Raw genomic sequence first — 26,709 nt, forward strand, 5'->3', positions numbered from 1 at the left:
TTACTCTAAAAAGTCTCCGTCTTTGTATTTATAATTTCCATTGTTTGATGAAGGTTTACGAGGGTTGTTTGTGAGGATATATATATATAAGCTCCTGCTGTTAAGTCGGGGAGATTTTCTTTTTCAAAGGAGCTAATTATTATGAAAAACTCAGGAATGACCATTGATAAGATATGTAGATATTATTGGAAAATATGATTAGATAAGCTTGAAATGAGTAAATTAGTTTATATTGCATTTGCTCTCATTTGGAATACTTGGTTCTATCCTTGAGATTTAAAAAAATTTAGTCTCAGAACCGAAAAACTAGCCTCAAATTTGCTTTTTTATCCACAACATCATTTTTTATACACTGTTCCCTCTGTGGATTGTAATATTTCCATTCTAGGAATACTTAATAGGGAATAAACGATGAAGGATTCTCTGCACGCAGCTGTGTAGAAATGACTGCAGAGTTTTCATCTTTGTATCTAGTCACAATATGGAATCAGCTATTACAGTCGTCAAATGCTTTGAAAGTCAATTGAAGATCGGTCAGAAAATGGTGACACAAGATCAGGTTAACCGCATGCACTCCAGTATTTTCCTCCTTTCCAACAAATTAATTGCATTTTTTCGTAGTATTTGCTAAAAGGGCAAGTAAAAAAGAGAATCCAAAAATATCCACGAGAACCAAGTTAATTTCTCTCTAAACGTTGCTGGTGTACATCCCATGAACTTAACATTTCATTGAAATTGATTGGAAGAGATCATGATCAAGGGAATTCAAATTCCAATGTTACTCGAAATATGTTATAAAGAATGGCGTAAATAATAATTTTTTTTTAAGTTTCAAGATTTTTCTCAAACAGAGGCATTTTAAATCAGGCTATGAATCTCTGAAGCCCATATTGCCATCAATCGAAGACGCCACTGATTTTCGTGGCATCACGACGTTTGTATGTAAAGTGGTAAAAACTGTAATTGATATTTATTGCCATAATAGTTTCCTTGCTTCCGTTCCCGCAACCTCGGCGTTTCCACGTGCGTGATATCTCAACCCCGCATTTGTAATGCCACTCTTTGCACTCTGGAGCCCTCGTGACGCAACCCAGTCCGGTCTCCTCTTAATTAAGAGGTTGCTTCGCGGCGAGCCCATTGACTCCTTCATCGAGTCCATTGGTGACGCAATAAGGAGGCGGTACCGATCGCACTGAGATCCGAGCCTTTGTCGAGAAGGATACGACGTGTGTGTGTGTGGGTAGGACTGAAGCGAGCTGGTGTGAGGAGACTTCAATAGATCACCGAAGTAAGGGAATGGGGAGAGTGAAGGAGGATATATTTTTTTTCTCTCATCCCTCAATACCATTGATTGCCTTCCATTCCGTGACCCTGAGAAGGGGATATCGATTGATTGTACTTGTCTGCGTTAGTGCTGATTGACTTTTACATCCTCCGGAGGTGAAGGCGCTTCAGAATTACGTTCGTGCGTACACTATTTTTCGTTCTTTTTGTTCGTGATTTTTTTTCTCCCCCTCCCTTTCGTTCTTCTCGTCGGTAGAGATTGTGAACCCGAAGTGATCCGAACGATTAAGTGCACTTGAAAGTGATTTCTTTTCATGGAGGCAGATCATGAAGGGGTCGTAGGGGTTGTGAGGAAATAATTTGTGGAGATTGTTTTATAAAGTGGTTCAAATCACGCGTCACTGGGGGGGGTAGAGGGAGGGAAGCGAACTATACTGGCGGTGATTACGTCGGCGAGTGAATTTCGCGATTGTCATAAGAGGAGGGAGTGGGGATTGGGAGGGTATTGGGGGCACGACAGAGGTCTTATGACGGACGCTTTGTAAGACGTCTGGAGCCGCAATAGTCGGCACGATATCGTCGCGTGAAATATTCGTCCCGATGATGATGAAATCGGAATCAATTAGTACGAATGCGGAAATGGTGCGTAGCTTTGGCTGAGCAAAATATATGTGGCATGATTAAAAGAATCGATAAATATATCATTACCTGCCATTTCAAATTGATATGTGTAGCGTGATTAAAAGGAGAGATAAATATATCTTTACCGATCATCTCATATTGATTACCATATTGCTGCAGGACATGGTGAAAGAAGTGGGTAGCTATCTCTAACATGAGCTTTCCACTGAAATGCGAGTTTCTCATTTGATAAAATGCTTAATATTATAGTATGATATGTATTGCATCTATTAAACAACTTAATACTCTTCCTTTATAATGATTATTGGTATTTGCTGTTGACACTTTTCTTCTTTCATGATTTAATGAATGATGTAACTCTTCATAACTTAGTAACAGGTCTATGTGGGACATCGAACTCTGAAACGTGATTTTTTTACTCTTCAGTATTGTTAACATAAAATAATTTTATCCTTGAGGCCTTTTTCTGAAACACGACGGTTATCAATTAGCTCCTTACACGTTAGTTTGGATCTAAGGGAGCTAATTAGGTGTATAAATAAAAAAACCGATTAACAATCCCAATTATTATCACTAAACCACATGAAAATCAACTGTAATCACTTGATAGTTTTTGATGGATGGTTCAAATTCATCACCGATATTAATTTAGAAATTGAACTATTACTGAAAAGTATTCGTCTTATTCATCAAACGTGTGTTTCTGAGCAAGTTGAAGTGTCTTCAATAGGTACTAGAGTGGAGAAGAAAGACCTAATGGGAATAGTACAGGAAAAAAGCCACTAGGAACGTGATCGTTCGCAAATGGCGCCAGTCGCCTTTGTATTTAGCTTTAGCCAGTCGGTCGGAAAGAACAAAGGCCATCCATTACTCCTTTATATGATTGGAACGAATATCTACTCAATATTGAGGAAAACGGAAAAAATTGCGCCGTATTTAGCCCAGGCGGTTTTATATTTTTTCCCTTTCTTTCGAGAAAGTGACGAAATCCAGACCTCAATTTATTTAGGAGGTTTTGATAACGGTCACGAATACAACACTTAATCAAAGAAACGAATATATAAAATGTCTTCCTTCTTTATTGATGAAGGCTTCCTTGCTCTACCTTTCTCATTCGTGCCCAGGCGCTTTAGTAGACCTTGCGCCATTAATTTCTTCCTTCGATTTTCTGGGCGAGTTTCGATGAAAGACAAAAAGGTTATGAAACTGATTGTGTGAGACAAGTTTTGAGGAATTTTTTCTAATGTATCAAAGTGTATGAGAGCCCAATCGGATAAAAGGAGAGGCAAAATGGATGAAAAAAAGTGCGTCTTAAGTCTCCAGGCATTACATTCGCAGAGTTCATTTGATTTCGCCTCAATACTGACCAATCATTTTGATGGATAGTTCTCAAAATTATCAACAATTATTTTTGGATGGTAATAGAAAAATCAGTAGTTATTCCTAAAATATGTTTATCTTCGATCATTATTTATTACTCAAATTCTAATTCTGGAAATCATCTTTGTAGGTTATTACTTCCAAAGAATCGTGACTCCTCGGGACCGGTACGATTATGGCTCTTGTATATTGATGGATTTTACACCTTAAGTCCCTTAGCCTCTCAGATACTGAATGTATTATCTTGTAGTGTCCATCATTCGTATAAAAGTTGGTGTAGAAAAATTAGATGGTGAAGAGAAAATTTTTTGTAGTTTTACCCTCTGAAATTCTCCAAAGTTTTATAACACAAAACTTGCCTATAGCATGTCTTGAATTTTGAAATCTGCATTAAAGACGCCTTTAAAGTAAAGTTATGCATATCTTCTAAATACTTTTTTCTATATCTTTATCTTTCTTACAAAATCGGCTGTTTATTAAGTCCTCCATAATGTATTAACATACGGAGCATTTCATAATTGCCTTTCATTCGAGCTTCTTGCTATGTCCGTAGCCACTTAGATCCAAACAGTGTTAAACATTAGGTACTTGACTTAACATTTTAGTTCGACCAAATAGTTAAGAAATCCAGTTCCGCTACTTACAAACTAATTTGCCGTTAGTATTGTCTGCTTGAATACATTTGGAATGGAATACATGAGCGTATTTAGAGCATTTTCGCAAAGGTTGTAAAATTTGGCTGATTGTCGGCCACAGTGGCAGCTGGGATAAGTCCTCACCTATTATAACGGAGGTCACGAGTTCGAGTCCCACCTGGATAGGTTGCCCATATCTGGGCATTGTGTTTTGGGAATGCCCAATATCAGCTGCTGTTGAAATCCCCGATGTGCTGAGGTAATTGTGCTGTTTTGGGGGGTAATCGAGACAAATAAATTTTGAAAAATAAAAATTATTCTAATTTTTCGATAATTAGAACCATTTATCTAATATTCAGGCTTGAAATATTCAAATTACCTCGCATTAATGAAATCATTACAGTAATAAAAGATCATTCTTTACTCTACACAAAAACCAGTCTGGAAAGTAGACAATGACATTTATTATTACTACGCATAACTTTGACAAAGTGAATTCACCTAATACCAACTTCATTACATCTGTACAGCTGACGAAAAAAGTCTAAATTCAAGGAGACATGGTGGCAAGGTTGGGAAAAAATTCTGCGATATTACGAAAGCAATTATTGACAGCTTGTGTCACTGCAGATCCTCAAACGATTGGGCGGTGAGACGACAGACAGGAGCACCACAGAGAAGGAAAGGAGCTATGGGACTCTATATAGCTCGTATGGCTTGTGGGGTGGGTCAAAACGGAGGATCGGCAAAAGTGTACGTATTACAAAGGAGGGGTTGGTTGGGGATTTAGAATGGAGGGGTGGGATGAGGGGACAGTGGAAGGGAGGGTGATGTCATAGCAACACCCCCCCCCCCCCACGCCTTTCCCCATCCACCCCACTCTCCTCCCTCCCTTCCCTTCCAGACCAGATGAGGCGGTTCTTCGAATTGCAGATACGTTCGTTTCCGAGTCCTCACGAGAGGATCAAGGCTGGCGGGCAAGAAGGGGCCGATTGGTGAGCTGGCGGGGATCAGTCGGGGACTATACGTGGGAGGGGTTTGTGCGATTTCGCCTGAAGAGAGTAAGGAGATGCGAAAAGGAAAATTATCTTGCAAGTTCAGATGCTTAAAGGCCGATTTACATGGGACACGTAACGGCGCAGGTTAAAACTTCTCAAAATGGCGTGAAATTGCGCGAATTCAGGAACGAAATTATACCAGAGGCTATTTTGCTATCTCACGTCCGTGCGTTCTAGCAATACACCGATTCACGCGGTGCAATTTTGACTGCGCCTACGTACACACGTCATAAGCCGGGAACCAAGCCAGTGGTTTATACGCCCGATCACCCGGGGAAGGGCTGGAGAGGAAGGAAAAAGGAAAGAGGCGCCGCCGTGATAGGAGCCCGTCGAGGCCTCTGGGAAGGGAAAGGGACGGAAGGAACGGGACGAGGGAAAAACACCCCAACGCTATAGAAGCGAAGAGGGCCCTACTAAGCGAAACCTAACTTACGCAATTAATGTTCCAGCGCTTCTAGTGGATTTTCCTATGAGGAGGAACGGACAGTGAGATTTTGGTAGGGAAGGGAAGAATGACTGTAGTCGGGTTGGAGGAAGAGTGAGAAAAAAGGAGAGGAATCATTTAAAAGACGCGGAGGCGCCATTTGGAGATGCCACACCCATGTGTGAGGCGGAAGGAGGGAGACGAAGCAGGAAGAGGAGAACCCGGAGGCATTTTAGTTCCTCTTCTTCCCACTCAAACCCCTTCCCTCCTTGGACTCTCCCACCCACACATACCCTACCCCCTCCCCTGGACCCCTTCTGCCCACCCCCCCCAGAAACCCTCCTTTTGCTCAGCCCTGGGAGAGAGAAGATGGGGAGGAAGACGGCCGGTGCTCGCGACTTGTATGCAAAATGAGGTGGCTGGAAGAGGAGGCCCCTAGACAGGGTGGCAGGGGTAGATCCCTTAAAGGTTTTGGCAGGGGAAGGCTAGGGGTGGAGGGGGAATATAAGGGGTAAGGGTGCGATAGGGGGAAGGGGTAGTTAGGGATCGAAGGGAAAAAAATGGTGTGGGTACGGCGTTGGTATGTCTAAAAGGGAACCGTAAGGGTTTTTTTCTTCAGGGTGGGATGGGTGGCGTCGAGAGATAACGAGGTGGAGAGGAGGGGTTTCTTCAGGGTACGATGGGGTGGGTAGGGGGGTAGAAAAAAGTAAGGGTGAGGAGGGTGAGCTATTTTTTTATTTCTTTTTTTTTCGCTTCTTTGGGAGGGGGCGGCATTGGGGAGGAGAGGATGGGGAGGGCGAAATTGGGAACGAGTGGAGTCGGAATTTTGGGAAAGGGACCGTGGTTCACGTGGAGTGGGTTTTTTTTGGGTAAGGGTAGCACAACGAGAGCAGGGGGGGAGAAGGTAGGGGTAGGATAAGAAGCATAGTTAGGATACTGGAGGGGTGGACAGGGGAAAAAAGTAGGAAGGACTTTTTTGAGAGTGGTGTGAGGAATAAAGTTGGGCCTTTTTGGTCGCGGGATGGGGTCGCTGAGATGCTTGGAGGGGTCTAAGGGGTGAGTGCAGGGTTAAAATCAAATTTTGGACCAAAGGAAAATGCATGGATAAGGTTTGTCTGGATTTTTCTCTCTTTCTCAGAGGAAAGCAAGGCGGGGAGGGGGGGACCGTGGGCATACATTTTTGTAAGGGAAAAACTAATCAGCCAACGAACTGAAAAGGGAGAGGAAAAAATATATATTCCTGTCCCCGTGAAATTTTGATGCAAAAATATGCTATTAGCCTTGCTTTGAGTCGGCATTTTGCTTACCTTTAGATTGCTAAATTTTCTGAACGGCATACATTTTCTTCGGCCTCGATGGTGAATACAGTTTTATTGGATTTCCTTCGCCATATAACCTGTGCTATGCGTCTATCTTTATGCTATTTTTTCATACTGTTTTTTACACATAAAATTTCAATTATTTGCTGCTGAATTCATTTTCCAGAACTGTATTTTGCGTCTTTTATCTGCTGTGTGTTAATTTTTCAATTAAAATGCCAATTATAGCTTTGATGAGTTTTGTTTACCAGAAGCTCCGTGTATCTCTTCTACTTTTATGTTATGTATACCTATAATTGCCATAAATTTTATTTTATTTTTTTTTAACTTGTGACAATAGGATTATCCGAATAGCTATCGACGATTCTTCTAAGGCTGAATTGTAGACTTTCCCGTTCCTTTAAATGTGAATTGCGCAAATGATAATGAATTAAGCTCTAAATTTTTTACAGCGGATTTGGTCATTTGAAAAAGCGTATATTTAGTGAGCAAAATAGTCTCTTCATGAATCCATACTAATTCATTTTGAGGAGCATTGGATTCGAATTTCGTATTACCTACTTCAAGTTTGAGAAGTTTATGCCGGGGCCACTTATCAGGGAATATATTGGTACAAAGAGGTGATGGAATGCTTATCATTGATGAATTTGCCTAACTAATGAAGCTAAATAAATATTTTTAAGGCCCAGTCCCATGTTTTAATGTATCTAGGCCCGGTGATCACAATGTCTTGGCCACCCAAATGCGTCGTCAAGCCAACGGCGCTCATGGATTTTGACGGGGAGAGAAATTCGTGAGTCAGATAAGAAAGGATAAAGGATGCAAAGGATATGAAGATCGTGTTTAGGATTTTTCGAGGTCTGATTGAGTGGGCTATTGGAGGCGGGGACCCTGGACTGAAGGGTGGGAGGCTACTTGGGACCTGATAGAGGGAAGATATTTCTGAAATCGCTGAGGCGTGACACGCATTTCATAGGGAATACGAAAACGCTTTTGGATTGGACGTGAAAGTTTAAAAAGGTTCTATTTGGGAGCGAATACAGATCGCGCAAGCTGTCAATCTAGACATGGATAAACGGCATTGATTAGAATTCCCCTCTTGTGGCTAGGGCATGCTAAAAAGTGTGCCCATGTCGACGGTGAGACATTTGATATTCACAAGGGGTCTGACTTTTATTTCGGCGAAAAAAATAAATGCGCGTACTTTGGAGGAGGCTAAGTTTTATGCTATGTAGCTGTGTCAGTAGTTTTTGGATACTGAAGCAACTTTATATTTGCAATATTTGGTGAAATCATTTTTCATTTTATAACCCTCAACCCTCGTTTTTTCCTTAAAAATCATGATTTTAGTGCCAACCATTGAAATGTGTCTGTTCTATCCTTGTTATTCAGTTATGCGATATTAAGATGTGAAGAATGGGTCTTTTAATGTGAATGCTTTTTCAATTATGAAAAACGCGAAAGAGATAGCTATCGTTCTGTGGAAGCAACTAAACATTTTTCCACTATTCATAAAAAATATTCTCAATCGTGTTGTTCTACATGAATTACAACCATTCTTTGAAGATTGTGAATATTGGGTACCTAGTTTCAACTATCAATCAACGTATTTCCTTAGGCCTATTGCCCGTTGTTATTATAATCCCGGCTACCTTCTTCTCTGAGCGCTGTTGGTGATAAGTACCTTAGTCACCAAACGGCACTTGGAAAAATGTTCACCGGCAGAAATTGAATATATGTAAAGGCAAGGCAGTTATGTCTTTACCTCGAAAAATGAAATTTACCTTCGGAGAGACAGCCAAATCAATAACGGCCTTACAAGTAAAACATTAGGGTTTATTAGAATTTGACTAGTCAGGCAAAGATAAGAAAGGATTAGAGAGTGATTTATAACTCTATCTATAATTCGTAAAGACAAATTTTATGGCTATAATGAGGCCACAAGATACAATGGTGAGGTATTTTGACTAATATACATTGATAACAATTCTCTTCGTACTAAAAAACCTGAAAAATTATTGCTTCTGTAGCAGATCATCCTAGGTGAAGTCTTCGTACACCTTCAAAACTAACCTTAAATCCACGAGATTATACGGGTTCCAAGGGTGGGAACCGTCTTCCCACCCCATACACGAGAGTGATATCACAATCCTTCCCCTTAGTTTAGCGCGAGCTTTACCTTCGCCTATCCATAAAACAGCCCCACGGGTTGGATCTCCGATGGGCAGATCAAAACTTCCGCGACAGAAGTAGATGCAAATGAAAGCAGTGTTAAGGGATTGGAGGAGATGTCGGAGAAAGGACAAGTTAAGAGCAGATTTGGAGTAGTAAGTATGCGTTTACTATGGATCGGTTGGTAATTGTGCATAAAAAATGGCCTTCGAAGAGTCAACAACGGTCTTAAATATATTCACTTATAAAAATTTGTGAATTGTGATGAAAGTAGATAAAATATGAAGAAGAATTAGAATTATTAGAAGATGAACAGTCAGGCGAAGATAAGAATAGGGCCCAGGGGTAAGAACTCGCTTCCAAACCCTGCATGAGAGTGATGTATGATCTTAGGTTTTCCCGGCGTATCAGATGCAGAAAAGTTTCTCGGGTTTTCCACCGGTTGATGTTTTCCATGTCTCCCGAAGTTTCGAGCAGCGACTTGCTGTTCATCGTCAGGGTATCTTCTGAAATCATTCAGCCCAATCAGAAATCATTCGGATAACCCCTTAGGATAAACAGCAAGTCGTTGCTCGAAACGTCGGGAGACATGGAAAACATCAACCGGTGGAAAACCCGAGAAATTTTTCTGCACATGCATGAGAGTAATATCACAACCCTGTACCTTAGTCTAGAGTGAGAGCTCTAACTACATACATTCATTAAAAAAAAACCACGGATTGTATCACCGATGAGCAGGTCGAAACTTGGTCCGCGACAGAAGTAGATGCAAAACAAGGCAGTGTTAAGGGTTGAAGAAGGTGACGGAGGAGGGAGGCGAAGCTAAGAAAAGGGAGAAGAGAAAATGAGTAGGGGAGGTATGGGTGGGGTAGGGAATGGAGAGAGGGAAGGAGTGTGGGTGGGGGAGGTAGGGGAAGGGGTTTGAAGGGGGTGGGTGAGAAGGGTGTGGCGAAGAGTCGGACTCCCTCTCCGATACGCTGATTCTGCGCGCGCGCCCGAATCCGGGAGGTGGGAATTGATTCGTTGCAATTGACAAAAAGGGGAGGGTTCGGTAGGGGAGGGTGGGGTATAGCGTAATGTTTGGGTGAGGGAGTGGAAAGGGGTAGTGTGGAGGCTAGAGGGGAGGGGGATGAGTGTGTCGGAGGTATTGGGGGAGAAATGAAGTGGGATTTACGTGGGAGGAGGATGTGGAATTGGGGATGAGTGCATTTGCAAAGGTTTCCCGAGACCTCACTCCCGGAGGGTCCCACTTCGTATCCCTTTGGAGATACTCCATTGATCCAAGGTCGGTAACCTCCTCTTACCTGCAGGCAGCGGTCGCGAAATTTGGGTTACTATATGCATAGCAAATCATTATGATCTCGTGCTTCTTAAATTTTAGGAAAATTAACTTGAAGTTATCATTTCCAACACAATATGCATGGATAACTAATGTGCAGACTTAACTTTGGAGATACTACATTGATCCAAGGTCGGTAACCTTCTTTTACATGCAGGCACTGACTTGTCATTGCCCATCAGCAAAATTAAAATATTTTTGAGATAATGTTGTTATTAATATTTTGTTACACAGTTGTGTTTTTGATGCAAGAGAATCTAATTAGCATCAGCGTGCTATAATAATGTATTGATCAGAACTATGAATATACTACAAATAGCGTGTACGCCAATTTTTCATGATGCAGGCGAAATTGTAAATTGCAGAGTAATTTATAGATGTAATGAAGATGTAGAAAATAACGGCTAAAATTATTTACTTCTTCCTTACAATTGTAGGGTGATCTTATAGCTGGCGTAAAATTTTCGGAAAAATCTCCAAAATTTCGTACGTGTTTACAGAGAAAATTACGACTAAAATTACTGTAAATTCTCCCTCACAATGGTGGTAATTGAATATTCTCTTCAGTAGAGGGTGACAAAAAGCAAATAAGTGAACGTTCAAGAGTAAAGAGAACTGGAAGAAGAGATAGGAAGGCAAATATAAGAAATTGAGGAGGTAGGATGCCTTGGAAGACATAATCCTGTGCCAGTCTTTGTGCTGTTAAAGTAGATGGTGGGCAGCACAGTCGAGGCTTCAGTCCCGCATCGGTCGGAAATGAATTAATGAATCGACGGAGCGACCAAAATTACTCCATCCGATGTTTGATTGATGACGGGAGTCATACCCGGCCGTCCTTTGACTCGACTCCCCCCCACCTAAACTCCCATGCCATTGTCCCGTGGGGCATCGGGCTGCGTTAATTTCTTGAGTCATTCGAGCCCTTGTTGTGAGCGCATGAGAGAGCTTTCCAACGAAGATTACAGGAAAGGATGCAGTTACGCCTAGCACCCCCTCGACTTCCTGCTGTAAAGAGAGTTGATGCTAACAAGATATAATCTCATTAAAGCTCGTCCAGAACCCCTTAAACAGGCGACACCATTTTTAATTTTGCATTCATTGTTGCGATGATTGTATTTAGTGTATGTTTATTGACACTATTATTATGCTTCTATAACTATTACCATTTCCATGGAAGGGAATATTTTGGTAGATATTGTGTCAATATATTACTATATACCCATTTATTGTTTAATTACGTGAAATTAAGGTTTGCTGAATGTGAGCATGTTTTGTAAATACCACATGTGAAATGAATTAACTAATGTTGAAAGTTCATTTTGCTTTGCATTGCGTTAAAGGGAATGAAATCCTGAAAAACGCGGTTGTGCCCGTCTCACTGGTGAATGATATAAACAATGAAGTTTGTTTATTTATTATTATCAAATTTAAGTGAAAGTAAATTGTGTAAGTGCTGTTGTTTTCCCTTGTAAATTCAACGGAATGAATCCCTAGCATGCAATTTAATATGTCACGTATCATGAGTTGATATAGAAAATTCATTTAATATAGTCTTCGTTAAAACTCCAATTCATTATGTTCGCCCCTCCTTCCTCGGCGTTTCATCTCTACCAGAATTTTAGGTATTATTTTGAAAATTACGTAAAATATTCGAAATCAAAGATTATATTATTTCTATTTGAGTTTGTATAATCACTTAACGATGCATTTTGAGAACAAGAAATGATTAAAATAATTAGAATCCGGAAGTTTAACTGCTATCTTTTACTGGGAGACTATTGGTTGACTTTTGCCCCTTTGTCGCCGAATATCACTTGTGAACGCCTCGACCGTTTCATTCTACGTAAACTATTGTTAGCTGCGGCCTTCCTTGTACCCTCGTTGTTAACGATATGTCTTTTCCATATCATCAGCATGCACAATAAAAGAGAAAGAAATCCTCTCTATTCCCGAAACTCCGGAACCATTATCATCACCGATGTTGTTGTTAAGGGTGGTGGGGTGAGGGGACGGGCAGCAATGTTGCTCTGGCTCCACCATTTTTTCCGTCCTTTTAACAACCAAAGGATCTCGTTAAAACTTTTTCTTGTCCCTTTTTTTTCCTCCATGCGCCGGGGACAAGGTGGGTGGGGGGGGGTGAAGTAGGAGTTCGTTGGGAACCGTGGGCCTGGAAGATGAGACAGAGGAGGTGGAGTGGGTTGTAGAAGGAACTGTGGAATCAACTTCTGGCGGAGGAAATGGCAAAAATAAACCGTATGAAAAAAAGAGGAAATGTAAAGGAGATACACTATAACGGGTAAACGAGGTTCCCGATGACTGACGAGATTGGTAAGAATTTTTATTCTTTGTTGGCTTTCGCAAGGGATCTGAAAATTCTCCTGTCCCTTTTCCCCTACCCGTTTCCATGGAGTTCAGGATTGGGGGAAGGTGTGTACCTCATTTATGAGGTCAACATGTCGAAGGACGCAACTCTATCGAAATGACATGCTTTCTTTTGGCAGTTAAATCGCAAGGAAATGATCACGCTTCCTCCTCCCTTATGCATGGGAAATACTTATGTATATTTTTCTCTCCAAGAGATCGAAGCATCGATGGTTATTAACCGTAAATCAAAGAACAAATTCGAAACACTAAGGATTCCTTGATGTTTCCTCGAAGTTTTAGATCTTAATGGAGGCGTGTTCCGGATAAATTATGCCAATTGAAGAGCGAGAGGATTCTCATTAAATTTTGGAACCATGCTCGTTTCCGATGAAAAGCAAAGATAAAAAATAAATTTGCGGTTTGATTTCAAGCTGTCATTATTTCTGTTATGTCGTTTTATCATGCTAAAACAAACGATTCTCTACGCTTGGTTTGTACAAAATATATATTCCTAATATTACAGCAGTAGATAAATGACAATGAATCGCTTTAAATCCTTTTTTTTTCTTAAGGTTTTACTACTAATTGCCTTGTAATTATTTCTTTGTAGGTAAATCTTTCTGAGTCAGAGCTAATAATAAAATAACAAATATTCGATAATCAATAATAGCTATACACTGATAGTTGAGGAATTTATGACATATAATTAATATTTTTTCTCATTTTATATTTATTATAAACGGAGTTTCCGACTTTTACTATTAATTATATTGAGGCATTTTTTCACTTTGTTTCTTTTTAGGAAGTGGATAGAATATGTGGGTCAAAAATGACAACTCTTGCTCGATGCGTACCCATCAGTTATACTGCAATGCACAACAGCACAGCGAAGCGTTTGAAGCAAGTAGCACGTTTCCAAATCGACCGCGTGATTAGTCCGTGCACAACGGGAAGACAAGCGTGTGGTTTTAATTGCGCTCAATTAAAGGGGAACTTTAGACGATCGCGGAAACCGCGGTGCATGTAAAAACCTATCGAGCATGAAAAGACATGAAGACGGAAACGGAAAAGGGGCACATTAATAGAATTCTTTGCTTTTGAGAGAAGAGGGGGGAGGGAGGGGGAGGTAAAAATCGCCCAATGGAATAATCTCATGTCTCCCTCTCTCCCACGTAATGATGGTGTACCGTGTTGGAACAGGATACGTAACTGAAACTTAGGATGGGAAAGAAGGCAGAAAAGGTACCCCCTTTGAAAGGCATGGGAAGCGGGTCAAGTGTGAAGGCAGTCGGAGACCACTGCTGTGAAGTTTAGAATTGAATTAGCATTGTAGTAAGTTATAGCCGCCAAGAGTAAATGATGTACTATTTTCCAAGCCTATGTACTTTAAATATCTCCATGTTTTAAATTTTCTTGAAAACTTAGATCAAGGAATAGTGACGAAATTGAATTAAAGTGGTTTAATTTGTCTTGTGCAATCTTTTTATTATTTTTTTAATTCGAGCAAAACATTAATTAAATATACTGGCACTGAAGGATAGTTTTAAAATTCAAAAATATTTTTGGAGTGAAAGCTGAGTACTTAGATATTGGACTTAACTACATGGTTTATAAAACACGAAATTATACTAAATATCGTCCATATGATATTATAGCTGTCGATAATTATGATTATTCATGTGTTTTCCAATAAAAACACCCAATTATCGATGAGTAGAGCATCGGTAATTGGGGATATCGTTAGGTGACCTCAAACCTTTAGTAATTATCTATATCTATCCTTGGCCAGAGTATCGTTAAATTTAATTCAGCTTCACTCACATGATTCGCTATCACTAGTTCATAGTGGCTTCATTTCCTCCCTCTAATGCAGAGCTCCCTTGTTTTCTTGAGCTCACTTTTTCTCTTCTCATTGAGGACCGGAGCATTTTTATCCACCATCGCTCATCCCACAGGAAAAGGGTTGAAGGGAGTTTTTTTCCTGCGAGGAGGAGTACGCATCGTGTTCATTCCCCCGTTCGGCCTTCCCCCACCATCGGAGATGGGAGCCGTGCCGGTTTTCTTAGAGTTATTAATCCATTCAATGGGAGGATATTGCTCCTCCTACCGATTCATCCATTGATCATTGAAAAACACTATTCCTCATGACTCTCCGCGGCGGTTAAGATTGCCACGATTATTTTGTAGTAGTATCAGATATTTGGGTGCGTCGATAACTAGGGTTATTAGCATCACACGTTCCACTGACGCATCATAATTCATGAATATATAAATACATAATTTAATAAAAAATAAATTCTACTGGGAAACAATTGACTTGATATATTTTACTGAGAAGCTCGGCCTGTATTTTTACGATTATTTGTGTGATTATTTTTTTTACAAAGTTCAAACATATTTCTCTGGATATTTAATATTTCTTCTCACGATATTTCTAATGGAATTGGATAAATTTTGTGATAAAATATTTAATTGTGACTTTCATCAAATAATTTATACTACCCTGTTTAACATTAATAATCACAAATCATCATTCAATAAACGCAAAAGATACTGTTATGATGCAGGAATTATTAAACATGCACTTTGATAACTCGTATAATATAATGTGACAATTTTTTCGATACTTTTTCTTACTTTGGCTCAATACCATTCATAGCTTACTTTTTCAAAATAGAAAATGAAATGAGGCTATTTTTACAGAGTATGCATCTACAAATACATAAAAGCCTGCGATGCACATCTAGTGTGTTAGGGAGGGGGCTGATCAATCACCAACATGCAGCATGCAAGAGGACCGCCACATGCACACTACGCGGTCATGAAATATTACGCATATTAACAAAAAATACGTGCATTACCATGAAAAGGCAAAACTTGCCGACGGTTTTTAATTCCTAAAGAAAATCCATACAAGATCATTTATTAATGTATTCTACCGATTAAGGTAGGTTTCCATGGAGTACTTAAGAAGATTTGCGGGAGCCTCCCCTTCAATCATGCACTTCCCTCTTCAATTCACAATAAGATCTACTATCTTTCATTCTATCTAAAAATCCTATTAATTTCCTTCTTCTCCCTAACATTCTATCCTTTAACACCGTTTTCAACATCCCCTCCCCGCTAAGTACTCACTCCATCCATACCCTCTGTCTCTTCTGCATCTCATCTAAAAGCAGCCTCTCTTTACTCACCATGTCCAGCACTTCGTCGTTACTCTTCATCTCCGTCCACTTCACCTTCTCCATTCTTCGCCACACCCACATCTCGAATGCCCCGAGTCTTCTCTCGACCTCCTTCCGAAGTGTGTACGTTTCTGCACCGTAAAGCGCTACACTCCAGATCAGACTCTTCACTCATGCTAATGTCCTTACTACTGTATCCGTTTTCTTCTAATGTACTGCCTAAATAGTTGAATTGCTAACAATGGATAAAACAAAAACATGCAAAGCGTCGGCCTAGCAAGTGGCGCCATTAATTCTATTAATCAAGACACAGTCGTTATCCTTAATAGTACGAGGAAAGAAAGACATTTTGAAAGTTTATCGGATCTTTAACCATTAACATCAAGGTGGGAAAGGATATTAAACTGAAACAAAAATCACAGAACTTTAAATATAGCTACTTATATTAACTTTCGGAAATAACTTTCGCGAAAAAACATGTGGAGTAATGAAGTCGTAGAATGGGCAGGAGTCGGGCTGTTTGACCAGCTGGTGCTCTTAATTTGGATTGGGCCAACGCAGACAATATTTCTCTCTTCGTTTCTCTTTCTTTACTCCTCCCACTTTCCTCGTCCGCTGCCCATATGCACACAGCAGTTGCAAACGTGACCTCATCCATAATTAAAGAAATACGCCGCGCAAAGTAGGTGCGTGCCTCATTCCTTTAATTATGGACATAAAACTCTTCCTCGAAGCCATCCGTGGATCCGTAAAATATGCACACCACCTTAGTTTCCGCGCTCTTCGAAGCAATAACTGTAAATTTTACAGCTCCAAATGCATGCATCTTCCTGGTCCTCGAGAGTAGCAATCAACATTGGGAAAAAAGGAAATTAGCCCTTTTTATCTTGCTGGATGGACACTAATTACGTTTTATAGCGACGAGAACAGTAGTGTTCGGGTGATTTTATTGCTTAACAATTTTACACTGGGTTCACACCGGCGTAATTCTTCGTCACAATGATGGTTGAAAAGCATATGTCTCAGCATGTTTTCACAGTGGAATTCAACTTTTCCAACTTGGTAGTTTTAATTTTTGTGGCTTTGGATTTTCCCTTGTACCCTTTAATCTTCATGATGAAATTTTTAGATAAATTTTGTGAGTAAAACTTACTGAGAAAAGAGGAAAATGTCGGAAATGCAGTGATTATAATAATAGTGCATAAAAACCGAATGAAATTTTCCACCATATTAAAAAAAATTCACCTTTTATAACTACCGATAAATAGAGCATGATGGCAATTTTAAAATGGCTCGTTGTTGAGTGGAAAAAGAAACAAAGGTCGCAAAAGACTATTGCAGCTCTGGTAATTTTTTGGATCGACAGCGTTTATGATCGTGCTAGCAGCACTACAAAAGGCATTTTTGCTGAAGGTGCGCGTTTTTTACCCAACAAACGAAGCTGTAGTCAGGAAAATACCATTTTTGCCTAAGATGTGTTATTGATACAATATTGTGCATTTCTGAAACGTGCTTGAACGTGTTGTATAGAATGCCGTGACTCTTATGAATATGGTCTATTTGTGGGCTACAGGTAATGGTGAATAGAAATAATTTGGTGTGCTGAAATCATTTAATAAATGTTTCAGTTCAATTTCTTAGGTTACTCAAGCACCATAGATGGAATTTCGATTGATAACTCTTCACAGTAAAATTACATAAAATACCTTGGTGGCGGCGGGGTGAAGTCCTCGCCTGCCAAATCAACGGTTGTCCAGTTATTTGCCACAATCTAGGGCATGGATAGCCACTATCCAGTGAATGTGATCCACATTGTTAATTGTGAAAAAATATCCCCCGCGGCAAAGGGAATGAATGGAGTATTTTCGGGTAGGTAAAGACAAATAAAATAAAAATTACTTTACAATAGTGCATTAATACGTCATATAAGTCAGGTTAAAAATAGTTATAATTAGTTGTCTCGGGCACGTGATTACGTGCCACTTTAAAAGCTAGGTCGTACAGTATTTAATTTATGTGGTATTAATTTTTTTACATTTAATCATCGAATAGCGTTTAATTACGTTTTAAAAAAAATTAAAAGCATATTAAAAAATGAGAGTAAGGTTTTTAGAGGGAAGGTAAGGTTTGTTTTCAAAAGGTACACACTAAGCATTTGAGGTATTTAAACTAAACATCCATCGTAACAAAATGCATTCAGAACGCATCGATAGTAGTGTATAAAACCACTAAATAATCCTACTCTTCACCATTTCTGACGAAGCCACGACAGTCGCGGTACATCATCTTGTCGCCCATTAGCAACGAGCAGTGCCGGGCCGCGAAGCGAAATCGGGGAGCTCGCCAAATCCGCCGCCGCGGGTCCCCCGAGCGCTGCTTTGCCGGCAGAAGGCTCGGAGCATCCGCGGTCACGGATCTCTTGTCGCGGGATTATAAAGCGCGCAGCTCAGGAGGGTGAGAAGGAAAGGGTAGAAGGAAGAAGGGGAGGGGAAGGTTGTGAAGAAGTTAGAGGGCGAGGAGAGGTAGAGGAAGGGTAGGGAAAGAGTAGGGGGGGAGTGGCAGGGGAACGTACACAGCGTTACACAGATGAAGGATGAAAGAGCAGGAAACAGTCTATTACGTTTACGGAGAGGGGAGAGCGGGTTAATTGAACTCGGGGGGTAATTAGCCGTAATTTGCTCAAAATGACACTTCCTCAGTGACAAAAGTGAGATGATGCTCTCTCCCCGTCCCGGCTACCACTCAGTCACTCTTATATACACCACGTCCGTCTCTCTTTTATGATTGCCCCTGAATGTGAGGGGAAGGCGAAGGGTGGGGGCGAATATGAGGATTGAGCCGTTGTGTTCTTACTTCGCCTCGCAGTGTGTGAAATACAAAAGAGTTGAGGAGCAGGAAAGAAGGGCGGCGGGAACTTGAGCGGTAGCGGATGGAGGGGTGAAAGATAGGCAAGGGGAGAGAGGGGGTCGTATCCTTTAAACAGGGATTCCGTTTTGTTGGTTGCTGCTATGGGATGGGGGAGTAAGGCCGTACGAATAAGTTCAAACGATTCTGGCGCGACATAGTGCAAGTTCAACACATTCTAATGAAAGGTAGTTGCAAAAGTTTTTCACAATTATTTTAATAATTTATATATTTATTTTAAGACACAATTTCGTCAAAAATTATGACTGGAGCTCTTAATAATAACAATGCAATAATAAGTCACCAAAACTAAATAAAAAACACGTAAAAAGAATACTCGCACCGGGAAAATAGTTTCCGGGGCTTTCGAAGCCGTTTGCCTCTTTCTCAACGTCTTTTCATCAATAGAAATTTAGATATGTTTATGTTAATAAAAATTCTATTTAATAATTGTGGAAAAGTGGGAATATATCTCATTTCAAAATGAGTTAGACCGTACTTGCACGCGGGGGACGGAGTAAAATAGTGGTAGAGGTGGAAACTAATTTGAAAAACTGAATAAAGATAGAGAAAACGAATGATAGAGTTTTACGAGCGAGGGAAAGGCATGATTCGATTGGGCTATAAATAATTTTTAACTTATGTTCAAAACGAATAACGCATCGCCATCAATGCCTTTCGTTTTCTTTGATGAAGGAAACTACCTTATCGTGCGTTTTCGACGTAAAAATCATTGGTAATTTTGGTTCATACTGGCATCAGCTGTCCGGGGTTAAAATTTCGTGAATGTTTTTCCACCTTGTATGGGTGAAAGCAACTCCCTACCATACAGTCCCACAGCTATGCCTCCCGCTGGGTGGTAGGGGGGATTGAACGGGAGAAAGGCTCTTCGAATGTATGGGGAAGGTCAATGAAAAGGTTGCTAACCACCCGCTCAGTCTGACTCCCATCCGACCCTGACTCATTTGGATAGCGGCGAGAGTGAAGGTGTCGATGCGGTGCAGAGGTCGTTGCGTTCGGCACTACGCAAGTGCACCAGTTGGCGCGAATAATTGGAGGGAGCGAGTGACTCATTGTCGGCCACGATATGGAGATGGGTTCGTCCGGTGAGGATGCGACATATTTCGTCGCTAGCCTTGCTTCTGTGCTTGTACTGTCTTTCGTGACATAAAGGACGTAAGCTTTTCAAATTTAATTGCTGATTCTGACATAACAAGGTGATTTTGGGTCATTTAAGCTAACATTAGGAAACGAAAATCGTCCGGAGCATTTTGATAAGTCGGCTACGTTAACTTTTCACATATCGGAAAAGTGGTTGACTAAAATATAAAATCGAGTAAAAATGCGTAAACTTTTCATTTGACAATAATATTCATATATTGTTTTACGTGCATTAATTGTATTCATATTTTGCATATCCATTCATATGAAAAAAATTTCTTTCATGCAACTGTTTTCAGTTTCCTATCAATATTTGTATTATCTCAGCTTTTGGCGTGATCATAGAAATACTTATACTTGTTAAATATATTTAAATAATTTTCACGCTAGTTCTAATAACATTTCTATCTGGCCTTAATTTTTTATGAGACATGATTATTAACCCTTACGAGGCTTTAGTTAAACTATATGGCCAAATCTAGCCCTGGCCCTGGCTTTTGTCATTAAGAGTTTTGAAGAAATTTTCAATATTTTCTGCCTCTTGACTGTAGGTCCACCAATTTGACCAATACTCAAATACTTCGTGATCTTGAATGTATCGCAGATTGTCACATAGGTATTTCAATGAGTGTTGCTCGGGAAGTACGCCACACGACGAGTGCCGAGAGCTTTACCCTATCTCCTTTTACGCACCATTTGTAAAACCTTTAGTGGCCACATCTTCCACAGCGCTTTCGCGGCCAATCGGAGCGCTTGGTTCAAAATTTCTGTAGTATTAAAATGTTGAATTTTCGACCTAAGCATAATAAGTAATTTTGTTCCCTGATGGCATCATCTGTCCATGGGGTAAAAGTTCGTGACACGATTATTCTCCAACCTCGTGTAGAGGACTACTGACGCTGAGATTTTCTTAAATATGAAGTCCTCTACCTATACCGCTGCTTTAACGATTGTAACTGGTATTAAGAGAATTTTAACTTGCTTTGCAAAACTTCCATTGGAGGTTGTTGATCGCATTAATATTTGGAACGAAGCCTCCTCATTTATATACCTATGTATAGTAATCTTGAATGTATAGCGGGTTTTTTAGGAAATTTATCAGGTATTTCAATTACTGTTTCCCGAAAGGTATTTCGCATGACGGGCAGAGAGAGCTTTACCCTATCATCCTTTACACTCCATTTGTATCCCCAAAACCCTTAACATCCACATATCCCCATTATGCTCTGTACTTTTCCTCCTGTTCTCGCCACCACCACGACCGATTCCAACCTCCTGACCCCTCCATCACTTCCCCGAACATCACACACACAAACACATAGGAGACGCACACATTCACATATTTAATTTTCCACCCTCCTCCCCACTCCACTTTACCCTCTCTTAATAATTCCACTTGTCTCCCAACTCGCCGATTGACTAATAAGAGGAAGTCTGTGAGAGAGAGAGAGAGGCGAACTGTGGGTAGAGTGAGAGGCTTGATTAGGGAACTTAAGGGGAGGACGAAGGTTTGGTCGGGTGGGTTGGGGACCGACTGCAGCGGTTTGCCTGGGAAAGTCACGATGTGTATGTGTGTGTATGTATGTATATATACTGACTAACAGGGCTGGATTTAAATACGGCCTCTGGCGAGGCAAGGGGGTGGAGTGAGTCTGGGCGGATGTTACGTCACGGCTAGCCAGCTCGCTGACCACACTGCGAATGAGTGTAAGGTTCGAATCATTTTGTCTTTCCGCACGGCGGTGGAAATACTTAACACGTGTTACTAATTGCACGCACAGTTTCTGTCGATGCGCAATGAAATTTTATAATGACAAACAGTCAAATGCTTCTCATAAATTGCAATGCGAAAAAATTTCCCTGGACCGGGAATCGAAGCCAGGTTCGTGAATTCCCTTGGCAAATATACCGAGGCTCAAGGGACTATATCTATATGATATCTATTGGAATTCAGGAAACCGGATAGAGTAGAGGTCTGTGAACTTGCTCGCAATGGCAAAGGTCCGTGGTTCGAGTCCCGGTCCAGGGCAATTTTCTCGAATAGCAATGTATGTGAATTTCACAGTCGGTAACGCGGCAGGTTCGAAATGCTAGAAATTAAATGCTTGATAATACTTACATAACCTTTATTTCAACCCAGTCAGTTTCAAAACTTCATTGAGCTCATGAAAAGAGCTTGTTTCCGTTGGTGGCAGTCCTCAACATGTACATAGATTACAGCGAAGTGTTGAAACTGGTCGACATTAAATCAAAGTTAAATTAGGTGAATTACTGAAGTATGAAGACGTGTTAAGGCATTCTGAATAGATTTTTACATGATGTTGTGATTTTGAGGTGAGAAAATATTTGAGGACTTAAAGGAATAGGAGTAGGAATATCAATTCGTATTCATAAAGGTCTGCAATATACTATTGAAGATAACCGAGGGTTATTCAAACTGCTCTTAAAATAAGGGAACCAGAGTTTGTTCTCCACGTTAAATATTATGAAATCTTAACCTTATAGCTGCAAAGAAAGCTGTAAAGCATGATGTTTTACTCCGGTAACCGCGCCGTAAGTCTTAACCAAGAAAAATGTATACGACAATGGGGTATTTAAAATAAAATGTCTATTTATACAATTATTCATGACTAAAAGTGTCTCCTACCCGGAGTGACATTATGTAATAAAATATGCACGTTGAATTTTTGGGGGTACGGTATTTTTTACATAAAAATATAGAGGGGAACGGGAGGAAAAAAGGTTTGGAACCGCTGCCGTAACAAGATGGATGCTGAAATTAAAAATCGAATTCTTCTAGTGCTGTGTGGGTTTTCTCTTCCTCCATGCCTCTCACCAATCAAAGAGCTATTCTGCTCCCATACATCGCTGAGTCCGTCCGAACCTTTCGCATGGTAGGAATCCGTTGACCCCATCAATGAGTCTCCGAAAGTGATGGTGGAAGGAAGGGGATGCTGAACGAAGGAATCGCGTCATTATGCAAGCGTCGACCCAGTAATTAGTGGGAGGGTCTCCCTGCAGGACTGTCCAAAAATGATCCCAGCTCGCTATTTGCATCTAACGGACGTCAATTCTTGAGTGGCTCGTGGTTTAATCAGGATTGTTCCTTCCTTCTCTCTTCCGTTATGTCTTGGTTGGCGACCAGGAAATCGTCGTATCCCATCCGGGTATGCAAAGTTTTAGCAAGGGTGGCAGTACCATATGTTTCACTGTTCTCCACAACTTAATGAGGAGAACTCTTTCCTAAAGCTGGAGTTACTTCGGTTGATAGGGTGGAACTAATCTCATCATTTGTGCTGAGTTGTTTATTATTGGTGTAGTAAAGTAATCATTACGAATGTTTGTCCTACGTGGTGTCAAGGCTTAAGGCCGGCTCTTAAGCTCAATTTTTGGTGACACTTTAACGATTAGTTGCACACCTAATGGGAAATAAACCTGCGCCCTTTAAATGAAATTCATTCATAGAAAATGGTGGGAAATTTTTCTGGGTGAAATTTCATCACAATGGTTTAAAATAAGGACACTGAATATTCTCAGCTATATGGGTAGTCTCAACCGATAGAAGAGGAAACACGACTGTAAGAAGAGCCAGGTGCTGTCATCATATGAATTTTGACTGTTAGTCTTATTTTTTCAAGAAAGGAACTAACGCGCATGTAGAATTTTTCTTGTGTCTAAAGGTGCAGTGCATTTGGTAATAGTTGAATAAATCCTCGGAATCACCAACCACATAGTAGCGGTACATTTCATATTCAGTAAACCACTGATCAAAGATTACCTTACCAGTCCGGAATCAGTTTCTGTGGGTATGGGGTCTTTCGTCCTATTATTTGGAATTTATTAATAAACTACCCATCATTCAGTTTAAATTAAAATTAATGCTTTATTCTCTCTCGCTGGTGCATCTGCGAAACAAGTTGCCTGATTCAACTCAGAGATATCGTGCAACGGTTTCATAACAGAGAAATAGAACTCATGGTCCTTGCCTACCCTCAGTAAGTGGCCCATGAAAATGATTAAGTGTGATCTCACGCATTCTATTACTATGCAAAATGAGTTATTCAATCATCATTTTCTTCATACATTAGTAGCCTGTGGTGAACATTTACCATTTTGTGGAAGAATCAAAAATATGTCGTTAACGATGTTTTTCGACCATTTTTTAAGTATCTAACAGGACGATATTTCCGTTATTAATAAGTTATATAGAAATAATGGATAATTGGTGGACTTATTTTTAAGGGGAAGAATGTAAATATTAGTGCATATTTTGGGACTTATAACAATAGCCGTGGCATTGCGTTCGAACTCTTGAGTCGTGCATTGGATTTAAATTGGTATGCCAGCAGTCCTGCTTTGAACGCTGTATTCTACCATTTTATCATCAGTCTAAACAGGACTAAATATTGGGCTAATATATTAGACTAAATAACGTCTTTCCTAAGTACTGGTTGATGATGTTAACCTTTAGTTAACCTGTTGCATGATGTTAACCTTTCACAAATAACTAGAAAAAATACACTTCTTGCGGGGTATCATCTTGAAGTTATTATATTTTACTTAAGTACTTTGTTAAGAGTTTAAATTTTGCCTAAATAATTTGGAAAATTGAGATGGTCAAGCAAAAGCTACGTTAATTTGCCCATTTAATAAGAATATTTTATTTGATATTAAGGCATTTTAAATCTAGGTAAAATGTGACCAATAAGCTGAAATGAACAAGCTGAAGAATGAGCAGAATTTGGATATTGCCTCTGTAAAGCCATATTTTTTGACTGCTTTATATTTTACTACCACTTATGATTAAGTAAAATAGCTATTTAAATTTCTTAAACGCAATTATAAATACTGAAGGGGTAATGCTCAATATTGTAAATTAAAATCAATTCTTACTTTTATGCTTACAGTAGAATATTTTCTTTTGTGAAAAATGATTTATGCTCTATAATGTTGCGTCAACTATGTTGCATTGGTTCTTATTGTGTATGGGATCAATAGCCACATATAGGCATACATTAACTTGTGGATATTCCTTCATGATGTACCCAATTCTAATATGTTTCTTAATACTATAAGATATTGCTTGTGGTTGAATGAAATGTGATTAGTGATCAGACATTTTCTTTGTCTTAGTGTTTCCAATAAATGTCCTTCTTTCTCATTTGCTCCAGTTGGAGGGGGTGCCTGTGGAGGAACTCCTCTCTCCTTCCTCAACCTGCCACCGGCGTCGCTCCAAGCCATCGCAGCCGCCGCGTCTGCCGCCAAACCGGGCGTCGTCACCACGGTGCGCGTCCCCGTAGCCAGCGAGGCGGACCTCGCTGACGACCCGGACTCCACCGACCCAACCACCGACGACCCCCGACCACCAATCCGCGAGGTGGACGGTCCCGAGGCCGGCTTCGTCTGCGCCAAATGTCGTTTGGCCTTCCCCTCTGACGCGGCACTCCTGGCGCACCAGAGACTTTCCTGCTTCGCGGCAGCTCCATCTGACGCCAGGGGAGGTATCCGGCTCGTCCGGGCCCTTTACGAGTGCCGGATATGCCGGGAGCGGTTCCATGCTCCGAAGCTGGCCAGAAAGCACTGCACCTCTAAGCACCCTCCGGAGCGACACCACTTTGCGGAGACGAACCGGCCGTCTCCCGGGACTCCAGTCTCATCTCCGCCGGCCAAACCACCGTCCAGGGGGTCCTCTTTGCTGCCCCCGCCTCCACCTGGACCCTCGACGTCCTTACCACCTCCACCGCCTCCCCCAGAGTCCCCGTCCGTGGGGTTGTCCTACGAGATGGAGGACGTGGTGAACCAGATAGCTGCCCTGGCCAAGGCAGCTGCTGAGTCCACCGTGGATTCCAACGCAAACATATCTGGCAGCAGTAAGGAGGGCGGTGAGGGACGTTCGGATGTCGGGGAGCTCAGGACTTCCCCACCATCCAGGCCCCCATCAACGCAGTTAGCCGTACCCCTGTGAGATGAGGTGGTGTCTTGGGTCCCTGGTCACGGGGTCCACAGAGGCACCACCAACTCAGCGCACCAGCAACACCACCTCCACCACCATCATCACCACGTCTACAATCATCAGCACCAGCATCATCAGCCTTGGCTCCCCCTGCCGGATCAGACTTGGAGGACCAGGATGACCAACTGAAATTTACTCTCCCGGGAAGCGCCGGCGACAAGAAGGCCGCGAGTAGTGGCCGAATGGAGGATGGCGCGTGACCGCAACTCTACCCATTGGGAGATGGGAAATTAGACGCAAATTTTTAAGTGCTACACTAGTCCATTACCCATGAGCTATTCACTTTTCTGGCGAAGCCTAGGCAGCTGAAAATAGTATCTCAGATTGGTAATAATCTGAAAACCTATTATCTTTATAGAGTCTAATCATAAGTAACCCAGCAGTTACACCAAAATCATATCACCTGAACCGGAGGGTACTCTTTTGGTGGTTACGTAATGGTACCCTTAAGACTGTAGACAAATACATAATAACTTTTTATGTAGAAAAAAAGAAATCTTATTCTTAATTGTTAAGGCTATATCATCTGCCGTTAACCTATTAATGGTTAAATTACTGTAAACGACAAGTTAAGCCCATCAGAGGAGTTGAATTAAACTTTGATGTACTTGAGGTTAAGCTCACGTCGGCTGAAGGATAATCTAAATTTAACATTCGTGTTAAATTAGTCAATGCATGAGTATTTTAAATTTCTGGGATGGATATAAATATATTAATAATTGAACTTGAGAAGATTAGGGAAATCAGTGAATTTTGGCAGGGTAAATTGAAGGTTAATAGTTATTTACCTCGCTGTATGGCTTCAATCTCACCTAGAGGCATGAGAATT

At 40.8% G+C, this 26,709-nt stretch overlaps 1 protein-coding gene across 1 annotated transcript in view; it reads left to right on the forward strand.

The window, feature by feature from the left end:
* LOC124164446 (zinc finger protein ZFPM1-like) overlaps positions 1–25,832 on the forward strand; it is a 139,200-nt gene extending 113,368 nt beyond the window's left edge. The window contains exon 3 of the mRNA XM_046541771.1: positions 25,039–25,832. Coding sequence (XP_046397727.1) covers positions 25,039–25,832 — 794 coding nt within the window. The remainder of the gene's footprint in view (positions 1–25,038) is intronic.
* Positions 25,833–26,709: the final 877 nt, after the last annotated feature.

This window comes from Ischnura elegans, chromosome 8 (genome assembly GCF_921293095.1).
Source record: "Ischnura elegans chromosome 8, ioIscEleg1.1, whole genome shotgun sequence".
Taxonomy (NCBI): Eukaryota; Metazoa; Arthropoda; class Insecta; order Odonata; family Coenagrionidae; genus Ischnura; species Ischnura elegans.